Below are 27,995 nucleotides of genomic sequence, written 5' to 3' on the forward strand. Positions count from 1 at the left end.
CCTGTTGGGTTAAACATATTTTTGCGTGTTAATATTAAAATACACAGTTTCTTGAGTTCTCGTTGTATTTAAAGCTACAAGGTGTCGGTATCAACTAACGTCCTTCAAAAAGCACTCACGATGAATATTCTGACACCCCACGACGGACCTGATATTTCACCCATCGACTCCGGTAAGTGATATTGAAGTAATTTTTTTTTTTAACATATAAACATAATTAAGAGATTAAATACAAAATGATTAATTATATCATTTAATTTTATGGCAACATTTCTCGAAGTAGGATGAAAATATCTGAATAATATGAATATTCTCGATGATGCGCAATTGATATTACTTCACTTATGGAAAAACATGACTGTTCTAAAAGGTGTTTAACAATGAAAATGAATTAAGTGTGAAACTAAATTCTATAAGGAATTGCTATGATTCACGATAATGAATTTATTTTTAAGTTTAAATCAATCATTAAGTTCAATTATATATGCTTTAATATACGTTAAATTTCAAGAAAACCTAGATCGATGTCGTATCTCATCATTCTCCATCTCGATAGAATTATATCCTATATTATGTGGGTGTTCAATCTGCGTCATTACAAAGAAAGTCGGTTTAGTCCATTTTTATCGGATTTATCTTTGTAAGATTTCCATTTTTTATTTAACTATTTTTATTAAATTTGATTTGAGGTTCAAATTAAACGTTTTTTTGTAAATATTATAATCATATATTTGTAATCGCGTATAATCATATACTAATATCATGATATCCATTTATGATGGTTGAAAGTGATGGCTTATCAATAAGATAATTTCTATTGTCCATCACATCACATATCAGATCAATTACAGCTCTGAAATAAGTGTTAACAACAGTTATGATAAAAAGCCTTCACATATTAAATACATAGTCGTTCGCTGTAATTTCTTACAGTTATATAACGGGTATTGATTTATATTTTATTACATACATATATTTGTTGAAACCAACCGTATCTGTATATACATTTTTAATCAAGACATGCTTTATGGATTTGTTAAACACGAATCTATTATACCCTTTTTTAATTTGGTCAGCTTGTTTATTTTTCGGTGCGTCATTTCAAACAAACTCGATATAGCTAAAAGTGGCACCTAATAATTTAATACATTTACATATACTACTATGAAATATGTGTCTAGAAATAAGATATATTGTATGAGATGAGAGAAGTGAGCATATAAAAAAGCAAATTGTTTTCGCCTGATTTACTCCCGTAAAATATAGTTTATAATATAGTCTTATAATGTAGTGTCTAAGTTCCATCAACTAAAATGCTTTTTGCTTATTATTATTATTATTATATAAGACACTTTTTATATATGTAGATGTTCGTTGAGTCTCTTAACGTGAAAAGATTGATATCAAGTGAAGTCGAGAACGCTGCGCCAAATTTAATCGTCAAAATTTGAAATGTTTTCAAGCCTTTGGTTCGTTATGAATAATGGCTGCAACAAAATCGATAATATTTCTATGACCTCCGTTAACACGCTCGTGAGTCATACGAACGTGTGACGGATAGTTTCAAATTATATATTGTATGATTAATTAAAAAAAAACTATGAATAAAAAAATGTGATCTTTTAAAATATTAATTTACAAAATAATATAAAAGAAGAAAAACTAATAATTTACCTATTACCTTCAATCCAACCGGCCAATATGTAAGCGTGACGCGTGACTATGTTGTATATCTACTTTTAATATTGTTTTATATTTTTTATTTAATTTTTTTTTTACTATGTGATATTCAATTTTTCAAAACAACGTTTTCGATTGGGTTATTAAATGAATCTAATATAAGTGCCTTTACAATTATAGCATACAATATTTATTAATTTAATTTTAATATCCAAGCCCTAAAAATTACGAAAAGTTTTGATGTTTACTACTTTATTTGTAGATAAGTACATAGTATTATTTAGACACTCCTACACTACCGATCTCCCAGCGGGGTATTTTACGTATACAAATGAATGTTTCTTTTTGTTCGTACTTTACGTTCGCGTATCGTCCATCGGTTTGTATGGAAGCACAGTGCTGTTGTTGTGGGCACGTGCGTGAAGTATTATTTCGTAATCCCATGAACGTACAAATAGGTAGCACGCAAATCGTATCAGACTTAAGAAAAATATTTTTATCTAGTTTTTATAAAGATCAGCTTTACTTATTTGCATTTCAAAAGTAAAAGTCGATAAGATATTAGGAGCTTCTACTCGTAAGAGTAATTGTTGGCAATTGATAGTAAAGAATTAAGACATCATCATTAGTTTATCAGTATCCCATATATTTAGGATCGGCGTTAAGTTGTACAACGTTTAAAAATGAGGTTTAGGCAAATTTTTACAACCTGCCCGACGCCAAACCGCCTTGGAAATCGCTTTGTTGTGTGTTATCTCTTCTTCTTTATACTTAACATAGATTCATTTTCTTATCGATTATCAGAAATCCCGATTCGATAGCAAAACTCAGATCGTAGGCGAACCGGCAAGAGTAACTGAAACAGAATTATGTTTCTAAAATAAAAAAAAAACTAAATTATAAATTAGTCGTGTTGTTGAATAATAAAATATTTTTTGTTTATAGATATATATTATGGTAATTATTGAGTCCCCACATACAACGAGGCAGGTTATTTACTTGAAAAAATTAATTATAATTATAATATAATGCGGAAAATTAACACAAATCTTACTGCATGTTCTAGTTGTTCTTACCCCTATAGTGTTATTTAAAAAAACCAAAAGCCACCGAGTTTCGAAATTTTTGATAAACAACCTAATTTTAAATTAACAAACATATAATTAAAAAAAATAAAATTTCTAAACAGCGCCACAATAATAAAAGGAGTTACGTATCACGCACTTATACAAAAGCCACAATATACATATGTAAATGGTGGCGCGGTACTAAATATTTACCTCAAACTTATGTTTAAGTTAAACGAATAATCTAATCAACTATTCGCACAAGTGGACTTTAAACAGCTTTCAGGATTTGAGTTAAAATACACAACGAATTCTGTGGAGAATAAATCCTATTGTATTCACTTAGGGATTTTATCTATTATATACATATAACCTTACAAGTGTGACATTTAACCTTAGTCAGAGGTCAGTCTGGGCGTTTGAGGGATGCTGACTGGCCGTTTTGAAATGTAGGTTTTGTAAATATTTCAACTACATATGGATAAGGTATAGATTTTTTCCTTCTTTAGATGTTTTTCTTTAAGCCACTGATTTGTCCTTGTTATATTCTTTACTTGCCTCATTTCCTCTAGTCTTATGCTAGCTTACATTATCATACGGTCGCAGATCTCTGAGGTTCAAACCCGGGCCGGGCCCGAAATCTTCCCGGATCGTCGGATTTGTCGTCCCGTCGGATTATGAGATTGCATAGAGTTGATAGCGGTGAAAAGGAATAGACAGAGCACTTCATGTCATGTTCACATATGTGTCATAAGTGACATATGCGTTTTCTTTAATTACTTTAAAAATAACTATTAAATTGATATTGGGTAAATTCATAAAATTAAAACAAGTTAATTTGCATAAAAATTGATTTATGTCGGCGTGGAACTATAATTAACCCATAGAAGCCAGTAAACTATTTTAATTATATATGGATGTATGTATCTAGTATGATAGGTCGGTTTCACGAGTTCCTTAAACGCAGCCAATGTATGTATATACATACATCCATATATGGTATGTATATTTTATTTAATTTTCTATTATACCGTTTTATTTCCTTTGTCGGGTGGTATAAATAGAAAAAGCTTCAAAGTAAACTATGTATATTAAATTAAAATATATATTTATATATTTTATAGGCAAGTTTGGAAGAACTCTTTATTACCGAACCTTTTTGTTCTTTTTTTAAACAAGCTTCAATATTCAGGCTTCATTCGTATTATTAACAATATTTCTAACTTATAAATAAAATAATTTATGTACAACACATACCCGCATCGGATCCTAGGTAGATGTAGTATTACTCCGAGGAATATCGATTCCATTTTTTCGGGCGATGATTCAAGCAGTTTTTTAAAAAGAACTGTTTGAAAAATGTTGGAAGATAAAATGCTAGTGGCCAAATATTTAGATAAGCCTGACGAGGTACGCAGAAAAGAACATTTTGTCTGAATATTTTGTCGTAATTTTAACAATTGGAAATTGTTTATACTCATTAACAGTTTTTTGTCGTGACTTTGTTAATTACTTTCAAAAAGTCTTACTATTATATAGTTAATAGTGAAAAGACGGGCAATCAATGTGCGTTTCATTAGTGAGTTATCACGGCCTATAAATAGATAATTGCATCGTATGAAGTATTAGTTATTCCTCATATTGCCTTCCTTATCGATGTGCTGTCAACTATGACGGCTATATTGCTCTGCCCTTTGTCTGTGGCGTTTGACATAAACATCCTTCAAACTGGAATTCAGCAATCAAGCAAGCTGTTTGTGTAGAATATAATTAGTGTTAGACTTGCACTAGATTCTATTAATTTAAACACTTTATTGCTTTTTCTCTTTGACACACTAAAGATTACTTACTCCTGAACCCCTCTTGACTAGCGGCCGCAGCCGCGCGCGTAAATGGTTAATATATAATATTCAGAATGTATTGCAAAGTGATTACTCACAATATAGGTGACTGAGAGAAATCTCATACAGTGATAAACTTTTCTGTAAGACTGTTTAAGTATACTATTTTTAAGAATATAATAACCACCTAAACATTATGCCCTCAAAAATATTTTAAACAAATTATTTCATCAAATAATGAACCTATTTTCTGTACCAAATTAATAGTGCTCCTAGAACGTCTCTTCAAAGACAATCAATACATGGAGAGCAGGTTTCGGCGAACTGATCGGTACGTCGGCGCATTACATATTATCCGGCTTTCTCATTAATTTTCATACAAGGTTGAGTGCACACCACACGGCAACAGGCTTAAACGGAATACTTATACGATTACATAAAATCGATTCTCGGTAATTCTACCGACTAAAGAAATAACTTCAAATCGATCAGAGTTTTGGAGTCATTTCGAATGGAAATAAAATTGTTTTCTTTTTAAATCTCAGTGTGTAATCATCCCACTGCTGGGATTCTTCTTATTCTTTGAGTTTCAATTCCAATGAGCTACGGCGTAGAGCCGTAGAGGTTAGAATTGTATACGCGTATGTACGTCATTTATCTAACTAATTATACAAAACAAAGTTTTTTTTGTATAATTAAACTATAAATAAATAATATAGAAATTGTGTAAGAAAATAATAATATTATATATAGGTGGATTAAGTTATTTTTAAATATCTCCGCATGAATTAGTGCTGCCCACACACTATATTGTATCGAGCTGCTTTTACTCTGTCGTAAAGTTATTTCATTAAGCAACAAATGTTGTCTAAGAATTTCATACCATTGTATGATGATATTAAAATTGATTAAAGTAAAGGCCCCTCTCTTTTAAGGACGTTTTGGAGTTGCTGTTCTACTACGGGTTTATGGACACACGTGTGGGATGTGTGTGACACATACAAAGTTACCTTGAGTTATCCCTCACCCTTATGCTATTATTTATAGTCACGTCAAGCACGTGTAAAACTCATTTGTGTTTTATTTTTAACCTTCTTTATTATCAATGTGTCAAATTACTGGGCCATTTCAGATGATTATAAAATTTAAAAATAAAAAATTAATATATTTAAAATTCGGTTTTTAAATATTTTTTTATTGTACACTCTACAACTCAAATAATTATTATTTAAAATTAACGCGTCACCTTAGAATTTCGTCAACCATTGCAGAAGCGAGTAGGAATTGCGTAGGGGCAATTCTTTATAATAATTCGATATAATTATACATCACTAATTATTATTGTTTTATAAGCATTTATCCAACTCGCACTCAAGATCTAACAACTAGCAGGTAACATTTCTTTCGAATGAACGGAAATATTCAATCACAAATCGATAAAATACAATAAAAATATATTAATTATTAATAAAATAGTACTTATGAATTAACGTTACGTAATATGAAACGTTCGCTATTAATTTATTTGCAGACGTAAGAGGATTAAAGGATTTATTCCCGAGCGCTTTCTATCCATTACTATGATTGCTAATGGAGTACGATACATACTTATAGTATTTTTTAAAAAAATCTGTTCCATTTAAAATAAATTATATTAAAATTTTATATAACATTAGATATATTTACATTTATCTGTGTCTGTTAGTATATATGTATACATAGCTTTTTCAATAGTGGACTATTTTGAATTACTCTTTTGTTATGTTACTATTGTTTGTGGTTTTACTTGTGACGTACAACAAAGACATTTTTCGATAGAAATATTTTACTATACTTATCGAACGGGTAATATTTTATACGAATACCATAAATGTATAATATCATGAAAGTAACTTTCACTGTTACCGCTTCACGCTTAAACCGCTGAACGCTGATATGGAGATTGTTTGAATTTTAGGGAACGACGTAGACTTTTTTTTTAATTTACACCTCGAGAGGGTAAATTGTGGGGAGACGGTTTGTTAGCTATAGATAATTTTTTAATCCAAAGGTTTAGCTAGTAGTATAATAAAAATGTTTTTTTCGATTGTAATCGAGATAAGTTGGAACATCAAAACCTTAAGCTAAGATGGGGTTCAAACCAGTTCAAGCACCAGTAAGTGTTGACTTACAGTTACACTTGTTTTGTTTTTATAATTTACTTCGTGAAGCGAAACGTCGTCAGGAAATCAGCTCGGCTTTGATGAAATTCTGTAAAAGTAAACAATCAAATTTATCTTTATATAAACCATCTATATATGTATATATATAAGATTTTAAATTAACCATGTTATTACTAACAGTATTTAAAACGGGATATTTACCATGTTTTTTATTTTTATTTGTTGGAGCTGGATATTTCGACATTAGAGTTTGTTCTTGATCGAGACTTGAGTCTCGTGAATAAGACATTCGTAGATACAAACAATCACGTTTAAATTATTTTTGAATACGCAGTTTAAAAATTATTCTCATTAAGAACAAAGTGTTTTCGTATGATTTTAACATACATATTTCGTGGACTAAATGTTGATGAAATGATTTATGATAAACTCGTTTGAATTAAATTAAAGCTTATCTCGTAAGACGTATAATTAAAACATCAACGCAATTTACCAGTATTATAATTTTTACAAAGAGATGTTTTAATTAATAAATCCTTCAAGAAAGTAAGGTCGCGTCACGTGGCTCAGTTCTGTGTAATATAATATTTTTACCCGCAGACGTCCTTACCTGCCCGCTTCTATTAGATTTTATTGTTCGTCGTAAATTTCGTTTTACTTACAAAATATGTAACTCTAGGACTATTATGTGATAAAAAATTTTACAACTTTTGTTTAAATTTCGAAAATTCTATTTAACTTTTTTAGTACATTTTTGTAACTTTATGCTTATATATGCAAGATGGTTTAATTTATACATATATTTATATGAAAAAATATTACGTATATTTGAATAGACGAGTGTGGATAAGCAATTTTTTTTCACTATATATAATTGATGTTTTATACAAATAAAACATTCAAGCGGCGACGATCTGCACTGTTTATTTTAACAATGTTGATTCGTATTTACTATTTACATATTTAATTATTTAACTCAGACGTAAGCGCCAAAAACTTTAAAAGTAATTGTATTACATTTACAATCACAGAGGTCATAGCGTGTTGTTTTTAAAATTAAATATTTTATTTATGTAAATTCGCATTAGAACATTTTATAGTAAATAGTTTTCTTTAAAATGTTATGTACCTTTGTGATATATCAATATACTGTCTAACGAATTGAATTACAAGGTATTGATAAATAAGCAGTCTGTGATACTTAGTAATCTCAAGTATTCTCCGAATTTTCTATACAACTCAACTCTACTCTCTGGTCAACTTTTACGATACATTAAATTACGTCCACGAAGTGATCTTGATAAGATGAAACACTTACTAGGAGTCCCTACTTAGAGAGAAGATTGACAGTGAAGTTGACGGAGGTCGCCTTGAGACTAGATACTGGTGAAACATTTATTCATAGAGAGATTAGTTCTTATAAAGATAAACATACATTTCTACATTGTACAATGTACATTGATCGTTTCATATATTCAGGAGTGTTATGTATATATATATATTTAGTTTGACTTACCTATATTTTGCTTGATAAAGAGTAAATTATTTCTTATAAAGAGTTAAATGAAGTAATAGATCATTTTATAATTTAGATTTACATTTGGGATTGTATAAATCAAATACAAAAATATAATTTTTCTATGAGACATGGATTATACTAATAGAAAACAGTTTAAAGTACCCACTACACGTAAGTTTTTATGAATTCAAATACATACATAGATATGGTGGCTTAATTAATTAATGTTCTGTTTACAGTTTGTACTCAGCTGACGTTATTTAAGGACGTAAGGGGTTATCATCTAGAGGGTTCCTAAGAAGGATTATTTGCCGTCCGTGTGTGTATATTTTACTTTCACCAATTCTATATTTTTTCCGTTCTTATCTACATTAGCATATAATCCTAAAGAGATTATATGTCTGATCGCGTTTATTAGGATATAAAAGGCCAATTTAAAAAAAAATGATTTTTTTGCGTTAGAAACATTATTTATTCAGAGAGGTTTTAGAGGTTAGGGTGGTGCGTGGGGAAGCGTGATGTTGTATAATATAATATGAGGATGGAGCAATAAGTTTAACGCGAGTAACGTAACTCGGAGCAGCTAGTTCGTAATAATATCTACATATGTTATTTTCTTAAATAAATACAATAAATAAAAGGCTTTAATAATTCAATTGTTTAAAGTAGCTCATTTATATTAAACCTAACTAATATTATAAATGCGACAGTCAGTATCTTTGTTACGCTTTCTCATTAACTCTTCAAACGAAAATCAAGAAATTTTGCATAAACGTCAGAGGTACAGAAGAGGATAAAGACCTCCCCACGTGGGTAAAGCAGCAGGCGAAAACCTGTCTGTACCTATATAAGAGTACCTGCGGAGTGTCTTTCCCGTTCGTAGAACCTCAATCAAATGCGGCGGCAATTTTAGGTTTAATTAATCTTGTAAAATGATTTAAAAGGGCTCATAAGAGCCTACTTAGTAAAATATATTTTAATTTTGTAAAGGGAACGTACCTACTGTAAATTTAAAAATGTATGATGTTTTATCTAGATCAGTTTATTTGATAAATTTGATTTGAACAACATTAAATTAAAACAAGTAAAAAATAATTTATTCTAGCCTTTAATTCTTTTTATATTCCACGTTTTATTAAGAACCTAATCTTAATTAACTGACATTTGTTCGTTTTCTTTGTAATTGTTTTAGCTCCTTTATAAAAAGAAGCTTCATCCGTGTGTCATTTCTACCGTGGGTAATTATTTCTCTTCGTACAAAAGAGGCTTTAAATATAATTATGTTATTGAAGATATTTATTTTGTTTTTAGCCTGAATTCCGACGTCTAAACAAATCAAAGTTACTAAATCTCATTTCCCAAACCTTCTATTTTGGCGCTTCAGCTTTTCTTCCTTTTCGCTACGCTTCTTTTTCTTAGCCGTGAGTTTTGTAGAGATTATATATATTATGTATTATAAATAAAAAGCAGTGTCCTCACTGGTCGACTTTCTAAGCACAGTTTACGCTACGAATATAATACATAGAGATAGAGAATCTGAAAGAGATGTTCGTTTCGTAATATAGAGACGATATAAGTTAGTAATTTTGGCTTTAGGGCACCCTCTTAGTTTCAATTTCGTACACGACTTTACATGAAAGTAATTATTTATTATATTTATTATATATTTTATATGAAAGAAAGACATACATGAAAGCAATATTTACGTATATAAAAGTATGAGTCACATATATTGATAAAAGTTCTTGGAATTAAAAAAAATATATTAAAAAGTACTTTTTTATATTAAATAACCTTTAATAGAAGGTCAATCTAAAATATTCGCATAAAAATACACTTCTTGGCTTATATATAATTAGATTAGAATTTATTGTTGACACGGCTTACTCAAGACATAATAATGATAATCTTATTACACGCAATCTGTTTCTTGTGCGCTGGAACGTAAACTGCGTAGCAATACGCCAAAAACGGATTAAGATGTACACCGATATTCTACATATACGTTTATGAATGTACTTATTATATTAGAACTTTAATCCTTCTAGTGTTAACGCTGGTTTTCAGTAGTAAAAAGTTAAATTTTAAATGAGTCGGATAAAAACACAGGTGGTGAGCGACTAAATTTGTATTGTTAATTGATTTTTTTTTTTAAATAAGAAAGTAAATCCTTACTTATATTATAAAGACGAAAGTGTGTATGTCCATAAATTTTTATAAAATAGTTATAAATCTTTATAATAATATAGCTTATACATAAAAAAACACATAGGCGTTAGGCTATAATTTATAAAGATATTGTATGAATAATAAAACAACCTGACAAATAACCCCTAAAATGCGAGCGGAACCGGGCGTAAACTAGTATTAAATATTACTCAATTGCACAACGAAAATATCTTTCTATTCTCTACCAGCCATTCTTAGGAACGATTTTAGTAGTAACTACGACTACGAAATGTAGAAAAGGGTAGTAAACATTAAAAAATAATTCAACAAATAATAGTGTAGTACATTTATTGATATCAATATAGCTTTATTCTAACAACGAATATCAAATGTGTTTAACAAGTTGATAAAAAAAATACTGATAATCACATACAAAAGTAACGTTCCATACATGTGTACGTAATAAATGCGAGCGATAACATTTCCACGGCACCATAGGGTGTCATTAGACTAGGGGGTGGACTTGGGAGGGTAAAGCTATTAACAGTTCAATATAATCAATAGGCTATAGGCAACTTAAATTACTGTACCATAAAGTCATACTATTACAAAAAACAGATTGTCATCAAACGTGATCACGAGTCAATAATATTATTTTCGATTAAGACTATTGTTTTTGATACTAAAGAAATGTTTGACATTGACTGTAATAATTGTACAATTTATGGGATATGTGTCTCAAAATGGCGCGTCACCGTAAGTCGGTTCTCGATGCGATATGAAGAATTCTTACAGAATCACAATGTTGGTCGTCTTTAATATAGACTCCAGTCTTAAATCTTTTAATGGCCAACGAGTCAGTAAGCCTGTAAATATCCCACACCTGGCCTGCTCTTCTTTGAAGACAAGGATTGCAGCTTATTCCATCACGCTGCTCCAATGCAGATTTATGGATACACATGTAGCAGAATTTCGTTGAAATTAAGCACATGCAGGTTTCCTTATGATGTTTTCCTTCGATGCTGAGCACGAAATAAATTATAAACATAAATGAAACACATGAAATTTCAGTGGTCGATGTAACCACTGGGCCATCACGGCTCAATCGGTGTACTTAATTAATATTTATTGAAATAAAATATAAGATTAGCGGTAGCAAAGGAATCATTAAAGCTTTAAAAGTAATAATATCAAATGGATTAATATATTAAACAGTATTTAATAAGAGCACTGAAAATGAAATTAGGGAGTGTATGATCACATTAATATTTACGTTTGTACCCTTGTATTAAACATTGAGTCGTTCAACAAATTCTACACAATATGTTCCGACCTCATTCTATTCGAGTTCAATTATTCAGATTATGAATTCAATTTCATTCATGTTACTGAATTGTATTTTGTAACAGTATTTCTTTATTCGGCCGCGTGTCTCTTTGATAAATAAAGGTCCCGCTGGGTGAGCCCGGCTTTAGTTCAATTTTGTCGACGATACATTTCGTTGTTCTACTGGAGTTCTGTGTCGGAACTTTTATGGATTTACCGACTTTCATAGCCAAGAAAGAAATGTGTCTGACATACATTTTATTTTGTTTCTGTTACTTTCGAAAAGTTTCTCTATAAATATGTCGCGGTATTTTATAAAATACTACTCGATTTCGTTCGGAAGAACCAATTACATCTCGGCGCTACCTATCGCATCCAGTCTAAACCAACCACTCTTATACAAAAAAAGTAACAAAATCGGCACAGTCGCTTAGGAGCTCACTAGCATATAAAATAATTACATATATATACATATATAAAGATTAAAAATAGGTAAAATTTAATACATAAAGTATTTAAAATGATTCCATTTCTAGTAATATCTAATTTTAAAATAAATCACTTTTACATAAAAAATGTTAAGATTTTAAGCTTTAACTATTAATTAAATTAAACCCCCAACTTCTGACCTTGACATTGCCGTAAATAAATTAACGCTAGGCTTTTTCTTTATTTTTCCACCTATGATTTTTACCACCGACTTCTTACTTCAGATTTTATGAATGTAGGTCATATTTTCTTTTGTGATTAAAGTCACAAATGTCGCCGAGTGCATGCGGAGTCAAACTACATTTATATAAACAAATCAAATATACTTTCAGATATTATCAGGCTTATATTTATATATTTAGGCTTTGGAGATTAAATAATTAATAAATAAAGGTGCAGTTTATTTACAAGATATTCGCTCGTTTATGCTTTATAACGTGATTTATTCGTAAGTTTAAAATTCATAGAGGTACCTCTCTCTTCCTCTTGAAGTTGAAATATCCCAAAAATCCTTTCTCTACTTTGCGAAAGGAATAACTATGCTGAATCTCAATCTCATTTTTTGGAGTTCAAGATGAGTCAGTATTATTTTGCTTTTATTTACATAATTGTATATAATATTCATTTTTAAGATGAAAAATATTTGCACGTAATAAATTTTAAATTTAATTTGTTATAAAAAATCTAGTTTTTATAAACATGTTTTATTAAGATGCTTAGAATAAACATTTTAGCGAGTAAAACAGAGCAAGTAGAGTTTTTAGTACAAGGATGTCTTGTGCTTGTTCTAAATTACTTCTGACCTAAAATTTAGTTTTCTTTACAACTTTTAAAGACCCGTCTCTGCGGATAAATGTCTTTCGAAGCCTTTTTACTTTAATTAGACTCTATAATATTCTCCCTTTTAAAACAAGTAATAACATGTTTTTAATAAGGTATTTACCATGAAGATTTTATTGTTAACCAAACCGCAATGGAGCTGTGCGGTAGAAGAAGCTGCAAGCCTTCTTATCCAATGGACAGGTTATTACAGACTGTTGCTAGAACGTCTATAAATATATAAATTGGGTGAATATCTTATTTATATTAACATTATTTAAAAATAATACGTATTATTTTGCCAACTTTACAGTACTTTACTTCTTGTTAGTTTACTTTACATAAATATTTATATAAGATTAATCAATTCATTTGTTCTAAAAAGATGCAATTTTAAGTTAATGTTACCGCTCCGGACGTTACCGTTACATCCAGGAGATTTAAATGCGATGGGACAGAAATAACAACTAAATATTGTGAAGGACACTGAGTGAAAAAGATTGAAAAACATTTGAATAAAATAAAATTTAACTTTATTTCGAACAAGGCACGGGTAAAAAAAAGAGTTCAAAAATTCATCCGCTATAATCCGCAACTGCCTAAATCTGTTTGTTTCAAAATGTTCTGACCCGAATGTGTTGACCCGATATTACTGAATATTATCCAATATTCTATATTTGCCCATATTGCATTTGGTTTTACATGTTACACTAGGTCAAGAGACTTGAAGCCAGACCGAATCGATAAATCTTAGAGACTGGTAACACTTCACAATTTTAAACACTTTTTATTCTTTGTATGAAATATCTTCCCCTTTTTTACCTACGTCTTAGTACTTGAATTCTTAGGACATTGTGTCAGATCCCTGTGACAGGGCGGATATCACTCACTTAAATTATTCTACCACCTTAAAGTAATTCCTATCGCTGTATTCCAGTTCGAAGGATGAGAGAGCTATAAGCATATAATCCTAGATCCCGTTGTTGGCGACGCATTGTTGATGTATAAGTGTATTACTTCTAAAGTGTGTATAGACATAAGTTAACCTAAAAATAACTAGAGACTTCCTAAATAAATGAAAAGTTTCTCTATGTGGTCGCATAACTGTGCCATTTTGTGGCGACAAAAACTTTTTAATGGTTAAACTTAGACTAAGCCACTTCCTGGGGTTTATTTTGATAACATTTTACGTTGCGGAAGCTAGTGTATAGAACATGTGAATCTGCACTAATAAGTTAATTATACACTAAATTTGGGTTGACAAATAATGTCGTGCTCAGTTCTATCTAAAAGCGTCGTAAGGATGTAACCATTACCAATATTTTATACTTATAATTTTTAATTCGGGGATGAAATTATCATTGGCTTAAAAACAAGATTAACATACGTCCGAATCAGTAACGATGTCAAAGCCCGAGAAGATGCCTTTGTTTAGGTCTAGTTCAATAGCAATTACATCTGTCCTCCGGGCATCAGCTATCATCAACCCAAGTTTCATGAAAGTCCGTTCAAAGACAAAGGCCTGCTCTCCTTTTAAGCAGAAAATTTGGAGCTTATATATCTAATGCGAATTGGTCGTTAAACATGTGACAGAGCTTAAGTGAAATTTGACACCGGTTTACTCACGATGTTCACTACGGACCACGACAATAATTATAATAAACAAAATGTGGCGTCATGAAAACTCAACGGTGTTACCATTGTGTCAATATTATTTCCTTGTGCAAAGCTTTTCTTTCTGTAGCAGGTGAATGGCACAGTGCGACCTTTTGGGTGTTGGTGGTTGGTGCGTCGGCCCTGGTGGCGGCGGCACTGGCCGTCTTCGCTTGTTGGATTACCCGTCGCCGCTCCACGCTTGCTCATAAACTTGGTAAATATATTTTAAAACATTTTTGCAAAGAAAACGATTAATGTTTTGATCATTGGTCCAATGATTAAGTGAATATAAATAATATAGGAAAATAAAATTTATTATGATATTTAAATAGCAAATATTGTTGAAATCAAACTTATAATATATGTAGACCATATGCCTCCTAAACTATATGACAAGTACTGTATTATATATATAAATCAACTTGTTGGAAAATATATATATTTTGCAACACATTGATTAAGATAGATAGATTATTTCTTCGTTATTATGAAAAATGCACTTAGGTGGAAAACGAGGCCCGGACAAGGCGCTAGTGTTCCAGCCTCCACGTCGTGCCACCGCCGTGCGGTCCCCGGGATCTGCTACGCACTACCTGCGCAAATCTCCATCGCCAACTGCTGCTGCACCACCGCCGACTACGTCACCACCACAGCCACAACCTCCAACTAACCCAATAATGGTCAGATTGTTATTGATATCACTTATAAACCAAAATATTGTATTTAAACAAGTTTTTATAAATTTTTTAGAACACTTTGTTTTACAATTAATCCCGTTTTAATTAATTTCCGATTGATACATTTTTCGTAAAAATATAAGATTCAAGCTACATTCCTATACATTCAAACTCGCGCAATTGATTGTGTATGGAAAATGCCGGAATAGCTTGCACATCGAGCACGATTATTTGTGTTTTAAATACCAGAAAGGAAAAAATAATAATTATTGATCCCTCCGCTTGTACCACGAGACCTTTTTTCATTCTGAACTTAACGCTATTATATTATTATATATAGAGTTCATGGGTTTATTTTAGCTGCATTGAATGCACACTCTTAAGCTTTAGTGCACTAAAATTATTAATTTTAAGTTTGATAATAATTCATACATGTATTGGTTAACAACGAATAATGTTCTGTTTCAATTACCATTTTGAAATCTTAGTGCAAGTCCCTCTGGGCGAGTACCATTCACCATTTAGAATATCATCAGATATTCTAAAGCCAAACAGCTTACTTATACTTAGTATTGTTGTGCTCCGTTTGAAGGATGAGTGAGCAAGTGTAACAAAATATACAGCGGATATAGCATCTCAGTTTCCAAAGTCAGTGGCTCATGTAAGAATAGTTAATATTACTTACATGAGCCGACTTTATCGCCGATGTCTATGGCTACATGGCCACTTACCATCAGATGGCCTATTTGCCCGTCCGCCTACCTTTATCATAAAAATGTCCATATTAATAATAATAACAAAAATATTTATATTATTTGTATGTTCGTGTAGCCATCTGGTGGCAACAGTCCGCATACCCCGACAGCTCCCGAGCCCACACCGTTGAGCAAGGAGCTCGCTGATGCCAACGCCACTGAGAAACCAAAGCCAATAGAACCTGAGACGAACGATGGAAAGCTGGGCGACCTGCACTTCAAACTGCGGTAAGTAGATAAAGTTACTATTCTCAACAAAATACAATGCAGAGTTAAAATGTAACAAACAGTTCCTTGAATTTTCCGTGATTTATTTATTAGCTGTTTCCGGTGAATTCGAAAGCGTTGTGTTAAATATTTTAGTACAGTTTCGTATTTTGTTGAATGTTGTTTCAATTGATTTACTACAGTAAATGTTTAAATTTTAAAATAAACAAGAGATTTTATTGCTATTTAAAAAATATTTTGGCTTTATAGATTTTAAATTTACCGAATCCAACGAAAAGCCATAAAGCAAAATACAATGCACAACAATTAAAATATTTAATTAGGTAGTCGATATTGATATATCTATAAAATATATATATGTAAATTTGTGTATCCATATTATATTTTTTTATATTATATTGGCGGTGGATTCTCGGAGTTTAAGTTGAACCCGCGTTTTTCAGTTAGATCCACTTGTTCTATCCGCTGAATTATCTCTGCATGCTGACATCTGTGTATATTTAAAAAAACATTCGCTTTTTGCCTCTAACAATTTATCCACATACTTCTTCTTAAAAAAGCAGTGTACAAAATGGTCGCTAAACTATGCGATGTTTTGTAAAAAAAACTTTTTTGTAACATGATTTACAAGCCGATTTTTACCTATAATATATACTTAGGTATAAATATCAGGCACATACGATGTGCGTCAATACAATGTATGTACAGTAAATTGTTGGTCTTAAAAACACCTAATATAAACGTCTTTATAAATGTCTTTTACAACATGGCATTCGAATGAAAACTTTAAAAGAAATTACCGTTTTAAAATGCGAATAACTGACTGTAGGAATTAAACTTTAACCTTGGCAATTGAAATTATCAAATTTTGATCTAGTACTGATTGATTATATTCACAATAAAATTACGACTCAACCCAGTTTATATATTACTCATATTCCTCATATATGTTCAAATATATATAATTATATAAACTAATGAATAAAAAAATATACATACTTACGCGTTAAGCGCACTTTTCATTTTCTTTCTTGCTAAGACGGAACGGTTATTATGAACGGATTCGTAATAACTGTACACAAATTATTTTTGCGTTTTAACTGTCGCTTGTCATACAGAAATAAGGCAAACGAATAACAAAGTTAATGTATTTATAGACACAATCAAAAAAAGGATAAATTTCACGATTTTCTTAAAAATTTAAAGTGTGGGCGTAGATGAGGTATTATTAGGAATAGCGTTTATTTTAATCTGTTCGCAATTCTTCTTAGAAATTATACTTCGAACTTAAAAAAGCAATTAAATTAATAATAACTCTTACAAGGCAATTTTAGATCGCTACAATAGAACTGATTGCGTCACATTATAGAGAACATTATGTAATGGGTAACTTCAATTAATTTAACGACATTTTGTTGAAACTGTATTTCATTAGCCAAGGTGGTACGGTGGTTTATATATGAGATTTTTAACTTGAGGTTTCGGTTCAAATCCGGACAAGCATCAATGCCTTAATTATGTTAAAATTTTGTTCTTAACGAGTCGAAAGAAATTCTGATAAATATAATATCTTTAGCCCCATGGAGTATTTTCCATTAATGATATGAAATGCCTTGTGCCAGTGTAATCACAGGCACAAGGCATATAGGCGCATAGGTGATGTAAGGAATGGTTAATATTTCTTATAGCGCCTTTGTCTATGGGAGACGGTGAAGAAAAAAAAAATATTTCTAAGTCACATTTTATTTCAAAGACGTACATTTTAGTCTGTTCGCAATTCTTTTTAAGAGCCATTTCTATATTTGAAATTTACACATATATATATATATATTTTTTTTTATCGTTGCACATACACTATACATACAGAGATGTATTCAGCAGTCTGTCATGTTTGATAGGAAAGGGGGAGGTAATAACAGGTTCTGTAAGTTTAAGTTAAGAAATATTTAATGAGAGTCCCCGTCTAGCTGTGTCTAGTACATTGCATGAAACATTCATGCCCTCTTACCGACGACGACGTCGCGTTTCTTTGAACATGTGCACTTTTGCTACAGAATTTTAAACACACTGACATTTTTAAACCGTTTTTAAGAATTCGATTTTATGAATTTAATTTCCGAACTTTGTTTACGTCACAAGTTATATATTAGGATTTACCGACAGGAAAATGATAGACGTCACCACCGTTATAATTAAGTCCACATGTGTACACCCCTCCATGTTAAAATAATTATTTTTTAATAAAATAAACTTAACAGATATAATCTGAAATTTGTATTTTTTTTAATGTCCTTATTCTTAATTCTATTATGATAGCCTCTCAGTTAAACTCGAATTCATAAACTGACATAATGAATGATCAAATAAATGGCAAAGTATAAGTTTTCTTTATTCTGCGTAACATTGCTGAAAATATAATTCGTGCCCATTTGGCACAACTAAAATCCATTAATTTAACAATTGTTGAATATTTATTTTTTTAAAGCAAAGATCTCAATTTGTAAGTCTTTATTACGCAAGTGACATGACATCATATTTATTTTTAATAATGATGCAAATGTAATTTGTAATGTGATTATGCCGATAGTTATTAATATTTAATAACATATAATTTATTTCAATCGTAATAAATTGAGACCTTTATGCCGTTATCATACAGCTAGGCGTAATATATTTAGGTAATTGACTTATACTCGAACTTATACTTATATAAAAATGTATATTATATTAGTCTCTTATATTTATACTATGTTCATTTGTCTAGTGATAACATTTGTGAATTAGTTACATTCTGTGGACGTTATTAGAACAATTTAAAAATATACAAATCATTACAATACTTTTGGTCTTATATTAATAAAACTCACTAAATATTGAAACTGCTTTTCAGAATGTTTATCCTAATGCCAGATATCCGTGCAAATATAATTGTCCGTAGAAATTTCTACACATCAATAATTCCGTCAGGTATCAAAGCTCAACTACGCTGACGACATTTGCTATAGCCGTACAATGTGTAACCACAAAATCGATAACGTGTGTACTAGCTTTGTATTAACCACAGGCTATTCCACACCACCTCCATCCCCTCGAGGGGGGATAGCTAACAGATTTATCAATAATTATTCTCCTCATCACTAATTGTGTTTGTCTGTTGTACACAATGTTGTTTATAGGTAATATATATCGTTGAATATACGTAGTATATTTTATTCGCGATTTTATATACACTTGTATATTATTATATATTTATAAATGTATAATTATACTTTTTAATTATAACTGAGTTATCCAACATATCAAGTATTTTATTTTATTTATAAGTATAGGCTGAGATGGCTTAGTGGTAAGAAAACGTGAATCTTAATCGACGGTTAATCTGAATTGTAACTTCCGATTAACCATCGTTTATGTCCTATGATGACGCAGGAGATGTGGATCAGATTTCTTGCAGTTAACTGCATATTCTATTACAAATAATTACTAGCGTCAACATCGAGTTTTCATAAATTATTGTCGTAATCAACGTGTTCGGTTTGTGATTTTTTATAAATCGTATGATTTTGTTTTAGTTTCGTCAATTTCAAAACTAATTTTAGTTTTTTTTTGCCACTCCATATTTTTAATTTCGCCATCCACATTCGTTCTAAGTATAAAAAACGTACCTGTACCTATGAATAAATATTGGTGTAATATACGATCTCTTTATTCGTAGTCGTAGTTTAAAATATTACTATATGTAATAGACATTAAGTAAAATTTAAATAAGAATTTTTTATTTTTTTATTATTATCTCGTATAACCCTGGTTTGAAGGTCGAACTTCATATTATACAATTAGATGTTAGATAAGCTGAACGAGTGCCTAAACTAAAGCTATATAAGGTTAACCTTGCCTTCACTTGATTGGCTCTTATCACTACTTATTATTGAGTAAAAAATTTATTAACATAAGAATTAATAACATAAAGTGCTTAAATATATACAAATATGAATTGAAAATGGTTACTGTATAATGAGTTATTATTCGTAATATAATCAAATAGTAATAAAATGTTTTGGTAAATATTTTTTTAAAGCTTTGTTTACATAGATTTCAAAATATGTAGTAATGTGAACATTTTTCTTGAAATATTTATTATTCAGGTAAGATAACCATTTACACTGACCGCACATTGCACAATACCTTAAAAGCTTAGTCTAATACTTGGTGAGGTTGTCCGGGTGGGTATCACCCACACATCATTTTTACCGCCAAATAGTAATACTCAGTATTATCGTGCTCCGATTGGAGGGTGAATGATCCATTGTAACTACAGGCATAAGGGCGTGTAGGTGATGTAAGGAATGGGGTTAATGTTTCTTACAGCGTCATTGTCTATGGGCGGTGGTGACCACTTGCCCGTCGATAAACTTGTCATGAAAAAACCCCATATATTTTTCTCAAATCAAGAATTTGAAATTAGAATAAAACTCTTATTTAGTCAACTCTAGTACTACTAACTCGTATGTAGCGCCAAACACAAATATTATTATTAAATATATGTATATGTATAGATACACATATGTATGTATATGTGTGTATATTGGGTCGGGATGAGAGAATTTCAGACGTAGAGAGAAAATAAGGCGTACTCGTAGATATAAACTAGTAGCTGGGGGTGCGCTATCAATTGAAGCCATATTAATTCCTAGTAAATGCCTACTAAAAAAAATAATCAGCAACCAGCGCCGATAAGTCACAAGACCGTCGCTTTTTATCGCTTATTTCATAATCAACGAATAGTTTATAATTCTACAATAACAATGCATAGAGCTGAACGATTATGACAGTAGCGAGATTAATAAAATAAAATAAAAAGACTTGGTCTTGGAGATATAAATGTAAACAGCACTAAAAGTTTAACTGATACGAAATGATAGCCATCGGAACGGTCGTATAATAAAGATGTGCGGTTTTACAGCTGTGACGGTGGGCTGCACGGCCGTAAAGTCGTAACGTGTTTACTATTTATCCAACATTATGTAACACTAAAGAATTGACTAGACTTTTATAAAAGTATTCGGCTTATCTACTAATACAGAATTATATTATATAAACGTATTGTAATTTTTTTTTATAAAATTGTATCCGTGCCAGACAAAAAGAATGTCGCTAATATAGAACAATGTATATTAAAGATTTGATATTGAAAAGCGGCGGGGTGCTTTGATGTCAATTTATAAAACATGTCAGCTTAATAACACAATTTTATCTTTCGTCCGACCGATTTGATATTAAAATGATGTAGAGTTTAGTCTGTTATTAATTTTAATATAATTTTTAATATACGACCTCACATTTTTTTACTTAGATTCAATTATCTTGTACGGAGACTCTAGAAATATATATTGACGACCTCCGTGGTCGAGTAGTGTGTACACCGGTTTTCATGGCTTCGATTCCCGGCCGAGTCGATGTAGGAAAAGTTCATTAGTTTTCTATGTTGTCTTGGGTCTGAGTGTTTGTGGTACCGTCGTTACTTCTAATTTTCCATAACACGAGTGCTTTAGCTACTTACATTGGGATCAGAGTAATGTATGAGATGTTGTCCAATGTTTATTTATTTATTTGTATATTGCATTGTGAATTGGTTTTTCATACCAAACAACAAGACTCTCTAATGCTATCAAATGTGATCAGTGCAATGTGACACAAGGTATAAAATTACATTTTAGACAGACCGCGACTTCGTGCACTTTTGAATTTAATAAAAAAGCATGACTTTATTATTATTTTACATATAATTTTACAATAAAATTAGCCTAAGTTACTCCTTATTACATCAGCTATCTGCCAGTGAAAGTCCCGTCAAAATCGGTCCAGCTGTTCCAGAGATTAGCCGGAACAGACAGACAGACAAAAATTGAAAAAAATGTTATTTAGGTGTATGTACCGTGTATACATACATATGCATTTAGTAAAACGCGGTTATTTTAATATTATAAACAGATACTCCAATTTTATTATATGTATAGATTTCATACTTGACGACACACGTAAGGAGTGGTTTTTACTTACTCTAGTAGTTATATTAACGGTTAACATTTACACAAATTTAAAAAAAACTTTACACTATGGAGCCCGACTTGGTATTAATACCGCTAAAAATCAATACTTAGGTATGTTTAAGTTTGAGCGCTTTAGCCGCTTAAAGTACAGGCACGTCATGAATTTATATATACACATACTATAGCTATCGATATTATCTGAATCCTGAACACCTGAAAAATATAATATATAATAGCTGGTTATTTATATATAAATAGTAAATAATACAATATTTTTCACAGATATGAAAATGAGAAGAGCGCTCTTGTTGTCTCGGTCGTCTCCTGCCAGGGTTTGCCTGGTCGCGAGCCAGCTGGACCAGACCCCTACGTCAAGCTCCAGCTTCTGCCGGACAAACAACACAAAGTGAAGACAAGGTAGAATTTATGTGACAGTTGTTTAACGTTATTTAAATTAATTATGTTTGAAAAAAATTTTTTAGCAACTCATTGCTAATAAGCCCTCAAAGAAAATATATGTGAGAAATTGTTATAAATAAAAATATTAAAAAGGCTTAACAAATATAATACATAATTAATACAAATATATCTCAAATTATATAATTTGCACATTGCGCTCGTATGTTAAGACAGAATGATGATCCTACAAATTAATTCTGTTAAATTGTATTTAAGGAAAAAACAAATAACTTTCACTATTTTCGGTTTTTATAATCTTAGAATAACTATTACTTGTTGACTTCGTGTTATAGAGTTGTACGGAAGACCCGTTGCCCGGTGTACGATGAAGACTTCACTTTCTACGGCATCGCTCCCCACCAGCTCGCTGCGATCACTCTACATTTCGTTGTTTTGAGCTTTGACAGGTAATGTCAGATATCTTGTTAATCTGTGGTAAAATTTCAAATTATATAATAGTACCAGCGAGTTTAATCGTTCCTATACTTTTGAAATTTTGATGTTATATTAGTTTTGTTCATATGTATGTAAGAGTTGTTTAGCTCCATGATAAATATAAAACAAAGTAATAAAACTCTCCTGAATATTCGAATCGGCATATTTACCCATATTATTATAATTAGAACAAAAAAAAAACTAGTGATTAAGAAGACCAAGATATTACGTTTGTTGGTAAACAAAAATATTCTAATTCTAAATTTCCGTGAATCGTTAATTGCAATTGATCCTTAAACTACAATAGTTTATAATAGAATTATCCGTAATACAATAATTCAGTAACACTTTTTATACATAAGTGAATCAATTATACAATTGATAATAATTTAAGGGTGGTATAATATCATCAAGAAAATTATTATCAGATTTTATTAAAGATTACCGTTTGCAGATACTCCCGCGATGAGATAATCGGCGAAGTGGTGTCGCCTCTGTCCACTCTTCAGCTGCACAGCGGAGAAGCTACCGCCCTCTGCCGTGAGATACAACCACGAAGCTTGAAGGTACTTAACATAATCTTTACTGATATAGAATATAACAGAAAAAGAAAATCAGCGACCAGGGCTACAATTAGTACTCTATTTTACGCCTGGTTTTTAAGGTATAGGTTGACGATACCTAAAGTAAAACACTGTGCTGTTTCTTCAGGGTTAGAATTTGCAGTGTGAATCAGGGGCTATTAAGATATTGCAGGTCCATTGTAAGTCACTTTAAAGAATGGCTCCATATGAAGTGCCCCTGTCGTTTGTACGTGTGTATATATATTTTTATAAGGATATTTTAATTTTAAGTGTTTACTATCCCTTTGTGCAGATGCGCAGCGTGGGTCGCGGGGAGGTGCTGGTGTCTCTGTGCTGGCAGCCCGCTGCCGCACGCCTAACTGTCGTGCTGCTAAAGGCCCGCAATTTGCCCAAGATGGACGTCACTGGACTTGCTGATCCGTAAGTGTTTTAATTCTCATTGTAGAGTTCAAAGGTTTGGTCATTAGAACACGTGAATCTTAACATTATCAATTAACTTGTTAAATATTAGTCGTGAAGGAAAGTACCATGAGGAACTGTGTCATGTATATCAATAAATCTGCTTTATAGCAGGGTGGTGCTATAAGCTACAAGCTTCTCTAAAGAAGAGGAGGCCATAGTCGAACAAGACCTAAAACCGACTTCTGACGTCATATCTCACACTCACAGACTTTTTTACTGTCGAACAATAATGCATTGTTTTGATATTATAAAGATTACTTTTGAAGAACGAGAGGCAACATCTTAATATTATGATTAAAATATATATGTTTTTACGTAAGGTAAGACTTATGTTTCTTACGATGTCAATATCTAAGGGTGACGAGAAGTGACCGTAGACGACAAGTTAGTGTCTTAAAATGTTTTCTTACATTTGAATCTTATTTCAATAGATATGTCAAGATGTACCTGCTGTATAACGGACAGCGTATCGCTAAGAAGAAGACGCACGTGAAGAAGCGTACGTTGAATCCGGTATTCAACGAGTCGTTCGTGTTCGAAGTGCCGGCAGCTCCCAACGCCACGCTCGACCATGTCTCCCTCGAGCTGCTCGTCCTCGACTGGGACCGCGTTACCAAGAACGAGGTATTTATAATCATAGATGTCAATTTTAGGTTAATATTAAAGAACTAATAGTAGACCATTTCATGGTGGTTTGATTCATATAGATAAATACTCTTGAACGAAATAAATATAACTATAATTTAAAAAAAGTCCTTACAGTATGCAATACTTAGACTACCGATACACAAATGTTTTATTACGATATTTGCACTGAATGTTCCGCAGAGTGACGATCACTCTTTGTGCAGAATTTGGTTAATATATGTTTGTAATATGAGTTGTTTCAAAGTGTGTTTGATACCTGTGTAGGTGATCGGTCGGCTGGAGCTGGGCGCGGAGGGCGCGGGCAGCGCGCGGCACCACTGGCGTGAGGTGCAGGCCGCGCCGCGCCGGCAGATCGCCGACTGGCACAAGCTCAAGGAGTGAGCCCTCACTGACCCTCCCCAAGCACACTTACCCGCATCTTCATTCACAATACCGCAGTTCCCCTATCCTAATTAATTATTCTATCCTCTAAAACCTTAACACTGGTCCACAATGCTTAAACGTTGAACATCATGAGTGAAGAATTTCCAATGTGTCACCTGTGAGTCTTCACTCCTGACGCCTGATGTGCACTCACGTTATATACCAACCTTACTTAGTATGAAGCTCAACATAGAAACGCTCACGTTCTTGACATATTTGGTTTGGTCATCCCTGACTTATGTATGAAGTCATTAAGCTATTTGGATTTCTTCCACACCACTATACCTTATAGTACCAAAAACATTCATTCTATCCCTCGTATAACTGCTGCTTACCTAACATCATCACAATTATCGTATAAATGTATTTTCAATATACCTTTTGATCAAAAAACATGTCAAAATAGAGAAATCTAAGCCCGTAAACCCAAGTCAACGGTTAAATATTACAAACAGTGATGGAATAAAGAAACATGTTGCGAAATCAGTTCCTCATTTTATGTGCAATATATATATGTTTAATTCTAGAGGCAAAAAATATATAAACACAAACAAAATCTCAGCTAAATATCTCGTAAACAAATGTCGATTTGATTTTATGTAAATTACATTAATATCCCGTTACATATGATATGTTTTATTAAAATATCTACTTGTTATAAAATAAAATACATCGTTTTAAAGTCTCAAAATGTCATCATTATCGAATTGATCGTATTATTGGACGGTCCAAATCATTTGAATATTGCACAATCGCATATATATTTATAAAATAATCGTTTTTAATGTCTTATTAATAAACGATGAGGTTATAATGTTTAGTTGAGATAAAGTATTAGATGTTCTAAGTATTATCACACCATTATACTACCGCCAAACAGCAATACTTTCCACGAGGTAGGCACGAGGAATATAACATTGGTTTCCTGACTACGATGAAAAACGGTTGTGCGTTTTCTGATAAGCGCAGTTGATCATTTATCATTGGATGGTCCATCAGCTGTTTTATTTCCTACTATAAATATTTGAAAAAATATAAATTTGTTTTGGAGGAATAATTATGAGAAAATTGCAATACGCTCGACATCTAAAATTATTTCTTTTCTGGTAGTCGGAACAAGTTACATATTCCTACTGTTTGATAAGTATGAAACTTATTCTAATTACAGTAGTCGTGAAAACCTCGCAGATAGTATATTTCCTTAGTTTTCATTGTTTTGTTTTGCACGTTGAATTCGTTCCGTGTCCTCGTATAGTTACGAAAGGCAAATAATTTATATCACATTTATAATTTTGGATATAAGTATGTAATAATGAATATGTAAACTTGTAATGGATCATCTGTTGTTGCGCACAACTTTTGATTTGTTAATGAAGAAAAAAGTATGAACCGCTCGTTTATTAATAAGACGATTATAATATTTGACACAAACGTAATTTTGAATCGAATGAAATCCTCAAACGGGTAAGTGGGATATTAGCCAAAGTCCAAAAGCAGGTGAACTCTTTCTTTAGACGTATTGAAAAAAAAGTAGTGATATTTTGTATTAGATAGATAAATTTATTTCATCATCAAGTTTAATATAATATTTTTGTCTCGTGTTCCCCAACTAATTATTGTTTTAAAACGCACATTTCTGTATGTCTGGTAGTTAATGTCTCGAACGATTAGATAATTATTAACTCATAAATGTCATGTTAAAATTTTCTTCGACTATATTTTTCTATTACGCACTTCGAAAAAATGTTTATTTTTTATGTATAGGTCATATTAATAATAATTTATCATACGTTGAAAAACACATGTCTGGCTGAATGGTGCAAACCTTTACCTATTTCAAAAGGAAAAATAATACCTAGTAAAGTAATTAAAATTATCAGATGTATCTATTGATATGAGACGGATGGATGCCAATTATTCGATTATAAATCAAATGTATTGAAGTAATAGAAAAGATTTAAACTCTATATTCTTTGATTTGCGTAATAGAAATATAAAGTTACATTGAAATTTGAAAAAAAAATCTGATCTATTTTCTAATTAATAAAATACTTAACATATCCAACGGTAAGACACTGTAACTGACACATAACGACTAACGATCCATAAAAAATATATTTTTAATCTGTGTACATTTTATTTTATATAAATACTTTTCAGTTTAATTAAAAAAAAGTTAATTAAACATAGATAAGTATTTAAGACAACAATAGATACCCAAAAAAGTATAAGCATTCTTGATTTTTTTTACATAAAGATGTAATTAACATAATTAGTAAGACGTCGACGTAATTGATTGAATAATATATGGTAGTGTCATCAAATTGGTAGCATCGTGCCTCCATATAAAGATTTTAGTATGATTAAATTGTTTTTTTTTTCGAGTTCGTCTTGCTTATAATATAATTAGACATTAAAAATAAAATGTGACAATTTAGCGTTATCAATTGTTTAACACACGCCGGATTATGAAACAGAAATATTAACATATTTTCCCAATTTATTTTTGTTTGTAAAAATATTGCTGTAATTAATAGGCGTATTAA

The 27,995-nt window shown here is 31.3% G+C and overlaps 1 protein-coding gene across 2 annotated transcripts; it reads left to right on the forward strand.

Annotated features, from left to right (window-relative positions):
• Nucleotides 1-27,715, forward strand: LOC125067846 (synaptotagmin-4). 2 transcript variants are annotated; one of them, XM_047676675.1, is made up of 10 exons: nucleotides 1-172; nucleotides 14,817-14,942; nucleotides 15,233-15,408; nucleotides 16,237-16,388; nucleotides 22,721-22,855; nucleotides 23,191-23,304; nucleotides 23,787-23,898; nucleotides 24,209-24,336; nucleotides 24,810-25,002; nucleotides 25,291-27,715. In XM_047676675.1, exons 1-10 carry the CDS (start codon nucleotides 121-123, stop codon nucleotides 25,405-25,407), a joined length of 1,305 nt encoding a protein of 434 aa, XP_047532631.1. In that variant the 5' UTR covers nucleotides 1-120; the 3' UTR covers nucleotides 25,408-27,715. The 2 variants fall into 2 exon arrangements, with proteins under 2 accessions (XP_047532631.1, XP_047532632.1); XM_047676676.1 differs by having other exon boundaries at nucleotides 14,820-14,942.
• Nucleotides 27,716-27,995: the final 280 nt, after the last annotated feature.

The sequence above is a fragment of the Vanessa atalanta genome, chromosome 12, assembly GCF_905147765.1.
Source record: "Vanessa atalanta chromosome 12, ilVanAtal1.2, whole genome shotgun sequence".
Classification (NCBI taxonomy): Eukaryota; Metazoa; Arthropoda; class Insecta; order Lepidoptera; family Nymphalidae; genus Vanessa; species Vanessa atalanta.